General features: G+C 45.2%; 1 protein-coding gene across 5 annotated transcripts in view; it reads left to right on the top strand.

Moving 5' to 3' along the window:
- Positions 1–12133, top strand: part of DMD (dystrophin) — a 1998908-nt gene that overhangs the window by 1896919 nt on the left and 89856 nt on the right. For all 5 annotated transcript variants that reach the window (XM_049644566.1, XM_049644563.1, XM_049644565.1 and 2 more), the window contains 2 exons: positions 7985–8186; positions 10442–10527. In XM_049644566.1, coding sequence (XP_049500523.1) covers positions 7985–8186; positions 10442–10527 — 288 coding nt within the window. The remainder of the gene's footprint in view (positions 1–7984; positions 8187–10441; positions 10528–12133) is intronic.

Below are 12133 nucleotides of genomic sequence, written 5' to 3'. Positions count from 1 at the left end.
TTCAAGATGTTTTTTCCTGGAATGGATGCATGAACAGAAGTAAATTGACGCTTCCATTTCCTTGTAGCTTATAGTCTGAAGCTGTCACTTTTCAGCTACGTAGCTGCCAAGTTTAAGTGGTTTTTTAAAGGGCTCCCCAGGCCTGGGATTTCCTCCGGGACCTGTTAATGTACCATAGCTGGAAAGAGGTAATGCTTTCCATTGGTAAAGGGATAATTATGAACCTGTTACTCTAAAGGTTTTATAGTATATAGTATATTTCTGGGAGGTCCTGAAAGTCACACTCTGAAAAGGCCCCACAATAGACGAGATGGGAAACCTCATTCTGACCGTCTCTTTCCGTGATGTCGCTTCGTACCTCGGATTTAGGCAGTCTGCGCTTCTCCTGTTAAATCATGATTCTCTTCGCAAATATGTCCCATTTTCTGTCACTTCAACATATGTCAGAATTTCCAATAAATGCTGGGAAAGTGGGGGAATTTGATACTAGAAAAAAGTCCGGCCGCTTGAGGTTATAACCTCGTAGTGAAGTTAAGCTCCGAGTGTCGGATGTGGACTTTCCGCTTGTAAACAGATTTGAAACTCTCAGCCTGTCCTTTCTGAGCGCGACTTTTATCCTCTTTGAAAAAGGTTGCGGGATAGCCCGACGAGGGTGTATTTATCTCAGTTAAGTGCTGGATTCTCATACGTGGCCTCTTCACTCGCTGTTCGCTTAGGTTCATCTTCCTACCGTGCTGTCATCTCTGTGCCTGGAAAGCCATGAGAAAGGGCTACTGTCTGCGGAACAGGCAAATAAAACTTGTCCCGGCTAGCTTTTCCAACCAGAGGTCGCTTCTGCCAACTTTTGCTTTAATGAAAATTAACGGTGTTATCTCAGGGATCTCCTGATGCCAGTGAAGAGTTGGAATTACTGATGCCTTAGGAAATAGGCAGTGCTACCTCCATTAAAGCACTTGGTCTTAGATGTTTTTTCACTTTATTATCAAAGCGCCAATATTGCAGAAACCCGAATAACACACTTGTATCCACCATAGAGCATTTGCTGTTTAAGTTGGGAGCTTCACCATCGGCGTATAGTGTCCCCAGTTTGTAATCGGTTTAATGTTGCATGACTCCATAGTGCCTTTCGACGCACTGTGAATGAAAATTAAACTCGAAGGAAAAGCAGAGACAAAGAGAAAATCTTGGTAAGAGGGACTTATAAGCTGGTTCATACGGCCGATACCCCCCCCCCCCCCGAAAGTTCGGAAGAAGATCATCTAAGCTTCTTCTCAGTCTTTTGTTCTCGTGACATCCTTTAGGTGTGTGGCTTCTAAAATTAAAAATATAGCCAACTTCTAAGAGCAGTAAGAAAACAAGGCGCTTAACAAAGCACACGTATTAGTTGATTAGCGTGTGGTGGGTTGGAGAGAGCCCAGACCATAAGGCTAAATATACTGCAGTTGATAAATGTGACAAATATTCTGCAAACAAGAAATCGACAACAATTTGCTTCTGTTCGGCAACTGAATCACGTAGCGGAGAGATTTTGTACAGCCTGGAGTTGTCTGAATCAAGTCACAGCTGCCAGACTCAGCCTCACCACGATGAAGCAGGTGAAAGATTTTGCTCCCTTCTTGGTGGATGCGCCTCACCTTTGGAGAGGGCACCCTGGGTGGCCTGCGACAGGGTTCAGTTGCTAACAAAGACGCCCAGGATCCATGAGAGCGTAGCTTACCCATCCTTATCCACATGGGTTAGAGGCCAGGTCTCTGTTATTTCAGGATTCAAAACAATCTTGAGGACTGGAGCCAAGCTCATTTTCTCCGCTTATGTGGTTTCACAGATCCTGGTGCCCCCAAAGAGGGCTCCTTTAACAGGACTCCCCTCTCTCTCTCCCTCTCTCTCTTCCCTCGCTCACAGGGGAGATACCATAGTCCTATTCAGCGTGTTCCGATACCCGTGAGGTGCACGCTAGGGGAAGAGTGGTTGGCCCGAGCGGTGGTGCTGAGGGTGGTTTTGTTTCCGTTCATGTTATTAGTAGGCTGGCCATCCTTCACCTTCCTTCTGGATCTGTGTGCCCACCAAGTACTCTCTTTGCACTGGGAGGTCTTTTCCATCCGTTCTTTTCCCGTTCCAAGCAGATTGTCTCTGGCTGGGTATTCCTTGCCCAGTTCCCAATTCTCCTTTCATTCTCTCTTATTTCATGTGGTCCCATGCTCTTTGGTCCATTGTTGTCATCGTGTATTGACATCTGTACTCTAAGTAGGAAATGAATGCAAAATGCAAAAAATACCGAGTCACCCAGGCTAACATCATATGAATAGTGGTCACTCCTAAATAGATGTTGGTGGGCATATGTCCCAGAAATCTCTATTACTGTCCACCTCAGATTCCTGGCTTTTCATCACAGGAAAGCAGGCCCATCAATTTAAACTAATATTCCTCAGTGATCAGAGTGTCCCTCTGCCCGATTGTGGCTTTTCTCACATACTAATGGGTCAAATAGCTATTGTTTTTTACATGTAATATTGTGACAGATGAGACACGGAGCATATAAACCTTCTACCATAGAGCAAATACCTTTCTTAATTAAACCTTTACCATCGCAATGACCACACAGTGTTCTTTCAGGTTATTATAAATCAGCGTTCCCCAGATTTGACTGGGTAAATATTCCCCTAGGATACTTTTCAACACAGGTCTTTAATAACCGATGTGTCCTGTGAAATGAGAACCAAAAGACATAGCCATTTTAATAGTGCTCCGTAGACTCATGGTCGCAGTCAGAATCCAGGGTGTTCGATAGATTGGCCAGCTGTCCTGTTCACTTCTTGACTTTTTTTTTTTTCCCCACTCCAGATTCTTTAGAGAGTTGACTCATAGCTAAGGGGGCGTATTTTAAGCCTCTTTCTAGGCACCAACATTATGTTAGATTTTCCCTTTTTAACACCCACGGTGTGGCTTTGTTCCTCTCGGCACCAGCGTGCCCTTTCTTCAGCATCGTTAATTTTAGTCCAGACCTTCCACCCCCACACGGTGTATGTCCCTTGGGTTCAGCCACTTGGCTAGTCCGTGTTGAGCTGGTGGCAAGATAAGGCATGCCCGGGCTGCCCCTTCAATCTCTTCCCAGGGGTAAAGGGTCAGAGTGGATGAGTACAGAAAAAGGGGGTTACCCTGTTTCTAGGCAACGAAACATTTGTGACAGTCAGCCCCAATTAGTTGAGGGGTGGGGAAGGAGTGATCCCTTTCGTCAGTCCCCGTGCAATTCTTACACTCAACGTTCCAAGTAATAGCCATAATATCCTCTTGCAGAATTTATCAGCCTTAGCCTTTGAGACCCTTAATTGTAGCCCCAGTTCAGGGACTGCTGGGGATGGCATTGAAAGAGAAAATGTGGTGAATTAGGGAATACCTGTGGGTGTTCCCCACTTGAATTATCTTTTTAAGGGCCAGTGGTCTCACGGGTGTAGCCCATTTATCAAAGTGCGCGTTGCCCACGTTCCTTTGGTTACGTCTCCACCTGCAGGCCAGTGAGAGTGAAGCTCACTGGAAGGCGGTTCTGAACTTCCTTGAGCTTTGCTAATGCTTCCAAGGAACCGAATCTGGAGCAGACCTGCTGTGGCCTTGAGCTCTTCTCTGATCCCTTCTCTGAGCTCCTGAGGTTCAGGTTCTGTCATGTCTAGATTGCACTGGAAAGTTCTAACGTCGGTAGCCAGTTTCAAAGCCGGTGCTGCTTGCGATCAAGGGTAGCCTGGCCACCATCATCAACAGTTCGTTTTCGTCCCTTTTTTTCACAATCATCTTTTGTTTTTGTTTTTGTTTTTTCTTTTTCAGTAATCCTGTAGCCATAGTTTGAGCTAAGGGTGAGTGGAGGGGGGTCTTCTAAACAATCTGACTTCTGACGCTGATCGCACTGGGAGTGGCAGTTGGGGCTCAGTTGCTCAGCAGACTCACGGAACCCACATGACAGGGCTTCAGAATTTACAGTCCACCCCTGGAAAAGGCTACAACATGCAGGATATGCATCAAAACCACAGGCTGCCTCACAGCAGAGGGCCCGGGGAGGCCAGGTGCGAGCTCCAGGTGCCCTCTCTGTAAAGGTGGTACCGGGACGCCCTTTGTCTCTTGCATCGAGAACCACCCCTGTGCGCCCAGACCACTTGGGAAACCAGGGAGCGCATAGCGGAATCTCACACAGGGTTTCGAGAAGCCTTCTGGTAATCGGAGCCGATTCTTCCCACATAGCCAGTCCCCAAACCAGATAAAAATGGTCAGGGTGACGTCGAGCAATGAACCGTAACGATGACGTGTAACCCACGGCTGCACGTCAACGCAGTAAGGCGCTTCTTTTCATCGCTTTGATCAAGGCTCTGCATCGTGTCGCTCTTTGAGCAGAACAGCAACAAAAAAACATGTTATGCCAACGCCAGGGCCTCTGAAATTAACCCTCACAGCACAGATAACCACATCAAAGTGCAGTGACTTTCTTGCTGGGCAGCGATGTGCTTGCAGAGTCCTTCAGCCCGAAGCGTCAGCTGCTTCTAGAAGGGCATGATGTCAGCAACAGCCTCCTCTTCCCCCAGGTGCCTCGTTCTGGGGTGAGAGCCGGCAGACACACAGCGGTTATCCCACCATTACCTGCCTCTGTTTCTGTCTCTGCACAAGTTAGGTTACAGGATGGTTTATACACTAGCACAGAGTCTCAGGGGCGACCCGTGGAATGAGCTGGGGGTAATGTGGGCACCGTGGGACTTATTGTAACCAACTTTCTCGTGTTTCTTTTTTTCCCCATTGTTCTCACTGGTAGAGAATGTGGGATGGTTTCCTTTTTCTGTAAAGTCTAAACGGGCACCTTCTGCAGCCTCCCTTTCTGCTATGTCTTTTTATATAAATATATACACATTTATATGTGTATTTATTTTTTTTTGAGGCGGGGGAGGGGGAGTACGCAAGCAGAGAAAGCGCGGAGAGAATCCCAATACAGGGCTCCGTCTCACGACCGCGATCATGAGCTGAAGTCACTTAACCAACTGAGCCACCCAGGCGCTCCTGTATTCTTCCATATGTTCCTCCATGTGTCCTGCTATCATACCCAGAGCAAGTCTTCTGATCTCTGATCTCCGTTTTCTCAACTGCAGAACGATTCTAAAGGCGCTTTCTAGTTTTCTGAGCCTATGGTTCAGTAAAAGGCAAAAAAAAAAAAAAAAAAAAAATCTGGCCTTCAGCTCCTCACTTGTGGCATTTGTAGAAAGGACTAGAGGTATTGAACCTAGAATGTTGAAAGGGCGATTCGTCACAACCAGAGCCTCAGGAACCATTAATGGGATCCTGTGCTTAGGCCCCCCCTCACCCCTACCCCTGCTTCATTTTCTGCTTTTCCTACAGGGCAGAGAGGGTCCCGGAGAGCTGGTCCTGTCCCCACCACCCTCTCTCAACCCCACAGCCCTCATGCAGAAGGACACCACCAAATGGTCCCTTTTTCCTCAGTGGCGTCAAAACCTATAGCATCCTGTACTGTACAAATAATTTTTGAAAGAGTGGGTGTATTAGCACAGACTTGCGTTTTTATATAGGTTTAAAATCCATTCCCTAGTTAAAAGGTACACGTATTCATCTCCCAATGGAAATTCCTAGTTTGAGGTAAAAGCGTAGTTTCACAGAATTGTGTCTGCCGGTTGTTTTTTGAGGCTTCTAGAAACAGTCAGTCATTATGTCTAATGTCTCATCAAATAATCTCCGTGTTTTCTTGAAGGCGGTCGTTTTGAACACCTAAGTGCATGTCTGTGTGGCAGTTAAATTGTCCCTATCGATTTTCTCACCTCTTTTCAAGCCCGTAGCCTTGGCTGTGGATACCTAAATAGAAGCCTTGGGAAAAAAAATGTCCCATGAAAGTGGCGTTCTTTTGGATGTGTTTGTTTGGCGGAGATGTGTTCTCCGGTCTTCTGTGATGGATTGTTCTCATGTTGAGCCACATCTGGTTTCAGCAGAGCTCAGCACACAGTATTTCTCTCACTATGTCATCTCTGCTCCTGTTATTTCAGAGCAATTGCCTTGCTCCCCTCTGGAGCTGTTTATACTCCAGAGTTTCTGTTCTCTGTGTTACCCATTCACCTGTACAGAGATGAGAGGAGACTCGGTGAAAAGAAATTCATGCACTGTGGCTACTGGTCCGTTTGCTTCCGTCGCGCGAGGAAATTAGACGCTCGATACAAAAATGAGTCTCACGGTTCCCACCTGTTAGTTCGTGTATCCTTGGGTAGAAGGCAAAACATTTATAATGATTAAGGCAGAGTCACAAGAAAATAGTAGAAAAACTCCAAGCCACCCAGAGCTTCCTTCAGTTGACAGGGAATCCTGCTGAGAATATTGGTGTTTGGAAGAAATCCGTTCTTCTCTTTCGCTCATGGAAACGGTGAGCTGCCTCAATGTTCTCGCTCCCTGGCCTGTTGCATTTGCCCTCTGAGGAAGTCCAGCATGCGGAAGAGAGGATGAAAGCTGGAGTCTTTGCTCTCTGTCCCTCTCTCTAGTCTCCCTTGCGGTGTCGCCCGCTGGGCCTTCCCTCCTCGGGGCCTCCTGCCTGCTTGCATTATTAGTTTTTTAATTCTTGCTTCTTTTTCCTACCTGCCTCCCTCTCAAATCGAGTTATGTTCTTTTCTGCCACTTTAAATCAGGCCTCGGCTTCCACGTAAAGAGGTCATTTCTTTATCTCGAGAGTACTTTAACACAAAAGGAGCGGGGCCTTTGCTTTGTCAGGGTGAGGGCTAGTCCCTGGCCCGTGAGGCCGACTGCTTGGGAGCACAGAGCTTTACTGACTGCGAAGGAAGAGAAAATCCCCTCCTGCTTCTCCTACCAGGCCTCTTTCTTGCTTCCAGGGAAACTCCAGAGGTTACTGTTTTTCTTTCATAAAAGAGAAAAACGCACACCACGTAGGGTATGACCCTACGGAGGATTTACCCCCAGTTTGTTTTCCTTAACATTTAATTAGAACCGCCCACAAATAGCTAGTAAAATGCACTCGGGCCCTTAAATGTGCGTCCACTGAGCCCTGGGCAAGCTCTTTACCGACTGGGATGGTCCATGTTTATCTGCAGTTACATTTACAATTGTGTTGCCCCCTCCCCCTAGATGGGCGAGAGATGTACTTAATTACCATCGATTGTTTGCAAGGCATCTTCCCGTGACACTTGGGAGGAAAGCTTGCGCTGTGCTGACGCTGGACAAGGTTGAGGTTTCTCTTTCGTTAAATTTTTGTCTTTCAGCATATGACTAAATACCACTTCTGACCAAGGGAAACCGCACCCCCCCCCAGCCCCCCATCTTAGGAAGTTCTTAGAGGACTTGAAAAGATACTGTAAAATAGAATTTGAAGGTGAAAGAAAGAAGTGAGCCTCGGGTCTACAAGCTGAAGAGATTGTACACTTAGTTCTCCTTTTGAAAAGTTTAGTCAAGTTGATGGTTTTTTCACCTAATACTAAAGTAGCCGACCGATGGTGAGGTGACCGATATTTCAAGGCAAAAATCGCTTAATGATTATAAATGTGTAGCTGGAAATAGAGTTTACACAACCCTAACCATACAGATTAATCAAACCGACCTTCTGTAATACAAAGCCGAAACAGTATTGTCAGGAACTCTTTCGAAATCTCTAGTAAACTACAGATTCTCTCTTATACAGAATGTGCAAATGACTCTGTTCCCATAGAACACTCTAGGTCCCCTTAACTCTCCAGTACCCCCGTACTTCAGGAATGGAAACTCTCCCTACCCACCTTCTTCCCCCGGTGCCAGTGAGATTCAACCGTAATAACCTCAGATCACCACTACTCCAGTCATCAAACTTCGAGCTGGGCGGGGTGAAGATAAGCCATTTTGAAAGAGGGTAGGGTTCAGGTTAGGTGTACACTCAAGGGTGCGAAATAACCTGAACAGGATTTTCAAAGGAAAGGGAAAAAGGAGGATTTCCCCCCTCGGAATCACTTGTGATTTTATGTGGCTTTTGCAGTGGATCTCTTGAGCCTGTCAGCTGCATGCGATGCCTTGGACCAGCACAACCTCAAGCAAAATGACCAGCCCATGGACATCCTGCAGGTCATAAATTGTCTGACCACTATCTATGATCGCCTGGAACAAGAGCACAACAATCTGGTCAACGTCCCTCTCTGCGTGGATATGTGTCTCAATTGGCTGCTGAATGTCTATGACACGTACGTATGGCCAGTGTAATTAGCATCACAACAGGGGCCCCAGTCTGGAAATCCTGTCCTCAGGATGAGAGGTTCATGAAGCCCCGTGACCTAATGCTGTCCCTGTGATACATCAGGTTTGCGTTTGTTGAAGCTGAAACATATTTTGATGAACTGGGTCGTAAGAGCTAGAATGTGCGTGGCTCTCAGAAAACAAACAAAACCCGGAGACGCTCATTTTTCAAATAGTAGAATGAGTCAGTGTGTAGCCTTTTCTTGCCCGTGTAATTTGAATTCTTCCATCCACTTCGGGAGCGGCTCCCACTCACTGGCAGAAATGGATGTGCTCCTGGAGACGCTGACGCACCTGTCACCAGATCGGAATAGTGTTCGCTCACACCCCGGAGGTTTTTGCAGAACGCTGTGAATTGATGAGCCAAAAAAAATGAGAGTGAGCCCTTCATGGAGCAAACGGGGCTCCTCAAACTGAGGAGGCCTTATGACACTGTCCAGGTTTCCATTTGGCATCTCCAGTTGATCATTCTCTTAGAGAGGACTTGGTTTTCTTGTTGCTTCGGATTGCCCACATTGAGGTATCCCCGGTTCTAGTTTTTGTCTTGAGCTTAATGAAGAAAGTTGACGAAGGCAGCCGGCAGAATTGGTCTTCATTTTGACCGAATTCTTCTTGGACCTCCCAGTGATTACATGCCTCATTTCACATGCAAACAAGGACATATTCCCCAGTTGGAAATCGGGGAAGGCTTTCCGAAAGGAGTTGCATATCAACTATTTTGCCTTTTGCTTTTGTCGTAGATTTTTGCCACGTCTGTGATTAAGACGTACACCTCTTTCTTTGTCGTTGTGATAAGGTAGTGCTTTTTGAATTCCAAGACCATCTGGCTGTGTAATTCTGATCATTATTTACCGAGCCCTTGAACATACCGGCTTTTGATTGTGGATTACACTTAAATTTGTCTCTGATAAGGGTTCGTACTCAGTTGTTCCCGCCCGTTTATTTTGGTACCGTGTTCTTTGTAGATGACGTATGAATGGATTCTGAGTGTATATACGGTCCCTTCCACCTGTCTCAAAATTACTTGGGGACAGTTTTAATCGCTTGAAGACCTGAGTTAGAGTTCATGAAGTTTATTCATTAAAACTTTGATTTGCCTTTTTTAAAGAGGGGCACAAGGAGAAAATCTTCAAGCATGGTAATTGTGTTAACGCCTTAAGTTCCCGGATTTCTCTTCGGCCAAGGGTTTTAGGCAGCTATACCAGTGAAAAGTTGAGCATATTGTTCACCAAAAATCACCCCAGTTGGGACCTATCCTTTGTAGTTTTGCAGTGCTAGATGGGAGAATTACGCCACAGTCCCTCTCTCCTTCTCTTTTTAACCACCATCCAAGGTTTACTTTCTTTCCATAACAAAATAAAAGGTGCCAATTATTGAAAATCATTCTCTACAGAAGGAAAAATTTTTCATTCTTCGGGATCATTTTTCCCCCATGGATAAAATGAACCATTTTAAGTTTGTCATGTGGAATGCTTTATTTCAGCTTTCTGTGTAAAACGAAAGTGTAAATATATTTCAAACATTGATCCAGCGGTAGGTTGTTTTTAAAATTGCTCTTTAAGATCATACATTTGATTGTTCTCTAATAGAGGATATTGTATTTTTCTTAGGGAGATAAACGTACATATTTTGTATTATGTGTCATGTGGCCTGACGTGAGCGATTTTCTTCTCAACGAGGGGCAGTCTGATCCAAATCTAAGAGTGTTCAAGAGGGCACAGCAAGTCAGTTGCTGGTATTTCTTTGGCTTTCGTAACCACAACAGGCAATGTGGTTCCGTGGCCAAAATAACTTAAGTGCGCAGCGGGAATTCTTCCACTGACCAACCTAAACCCAGGTGACTCTCCATTGAATAGAAGGATAATTTTTTTTATCCTTTTTATGTAGAGCCACTGTTACAATTCAAGTAAGGGCTTTTAAGAATTGCAGACTTGGTCATCGTTCTTTGGTCAAAGTGGTCAGATTTCCATTGCATTCTAGGCCCTCAGCCGAACAGGTAAGGAAGATAATGAAGAGAAAGAGATGATGAACCGAAAAGCTGTCAGCAAATCTTACCAAGACGATTGGGTTCCTAAAACCGTGGTCGCTAGAGTTCCCACGTCCAAGGCTTTTTTTCTTAAGAAGTGTTTACCATCTAGTAACGTGTCGGTAATGGGTTTTTTTGTTTGTTTGTTTTCTTTTTTGGTCTGATTATTCATAATAGGGGACGAACCGGGAGGATCCGAGTCCTGTCTTTTAAAACTGGCATCATTTCTCTGTGTAAAGCGCATTTGGAAGACAAGTACAGATGTAAGTCATGTGTGTTAACTCTCTTCTTTTATTAACGTTGCCTAATTACCCCAGTTTTAGACGGGGAATGACTGGTGTTCTTATTTGACAGTAGGTTCCTCCCATAAGATGTAGAACTGCTTTGAGAGTCCCCAGCCTTGATTTGTGCCCTTCCCTGTCACACATTCCATTGCAGGTATTTCAATAGAGAATGAGGATTAACTTCTCCCGTCCAAGTATGATTTTACATTACATTGACTGTGTCCGAATAAAACACATGTTCCTAGAGGATAAAGTCTGATTTCCTAACCCCTTCGCCGGAGTCACAAAAAAGAATGCGAAGGTTTAACCTGTACACTTGCTGACGCTTTGGATTCTTATTTAAAGAGTGCTCTCTGGCATTCGTGTTCAAGAAACATTGTTTATTTTATAATCATCTTACGGCAAGTTGTACAGACATCTCCAGATCTGTGACGTGACTTCCATTTTATTACTTGAGAAACTGATAGCGTGCCGTTTCTTACAGGGTAAATATCACCTTATAGAATTTCCTTCTGGTTAGCTCTTGGGTTCTTCGGCTTCAATCTGGTGCATCCAAATTAAAAGCAAATGCTAGAGGAGAAAAAATGGTCGTGGTGACTAAACAACCATCCGTTCCCACTGTGAGAGACTGTACTTGGTTTTCGCCCTTTATATGCTTGTAAGAAGTCTTTATGGTGGGAACGTTAAGCAAACCGAGCCTGTCCTGTCATTTGTCTTTTCCCCTAAGGCCTAGCCACGCAGGGATGAGATGTGCTGAGTTTAAGGATGGGCAGGAGATAAAAGAGATTGAATTTCTCCAAAACCACTCATTTCGCCCCAGGAGGAAGCCACAAAAAATACACGAGCCCTCTTAAGCTCTCACTTTTATGTAGTTCCGCTTCAGGTTTTTTTTATCCCCCGATCCAAAGAAAAATAGCCCAACGGCTTTCATTAACCATTTAAAAAAGGTATTTTGGATACAGTAGAGTATGTCTATGGGTTTTTCCCCTTTAAACAGTGGAGTTACGGGTGAGTTTAAGATCTAACCTTATCAGTGGTATAGCAATGGCACAGCGTAATACCAAAGGGTGCTTTGAGCCTGTGTGTCAGATAACTCAGAGGGAACATATTTTAAGGCTGCAGAAGCAAAAATACTAACTTTAAAGTGGGATACGTGGGGCGCCTGGGTGGCTCAGTCGGTTAAGCGTCCGACTTCAGCTCAGGTCACGATCTCGCGGTCCGCGAGTTCGAGCCCCGCGTCGGGCTCTGGGCTGACGGCCCAGAGCCCGGAGCCTGCTTCCGATTCTGTGTCTCCCTCTCTCTCGGCCCCTCCCGCGTTCATGCTGTGTCTCTCTCTGTCTCAAAAATAAATAAACGTCAAAAAAAAAATTAAAAAAAAAAAAGTGGGATACGTGAAAATAATTCATAATTTTGAAAAAAAAAATCCGTGTGTATTGGAGAGATGGTAAAAGGCTGTGGGTGCCATCTTTGATACTTGGTTAAAATATTCCATTACTTAGAGCTTAACATGTGCTTCATGAAAAGGAAAGGCTTCCTTGAATTTGCTTTCGTTGGCAGCTTTTCTCCGAATACCGGGTCTGATGAA

The sequence above is a fragment of the Panthera uncia genome, chromosome X (genome assembly GCF_023721935.1).
Source record: "Panthera uncia isolate 11264 chromosome X, Puncia_PCG_1.0, whole genome shotgun sequence".
Taxonomy (NCBI): Eukaryota; Metazoa; Chordata; class Mammalia; order Carnivora; family Felidae; genus Panthera; species Panthera uncia.
This window is presented reverse-complemented; position numbering and strand designations above follow the sequence as displayed.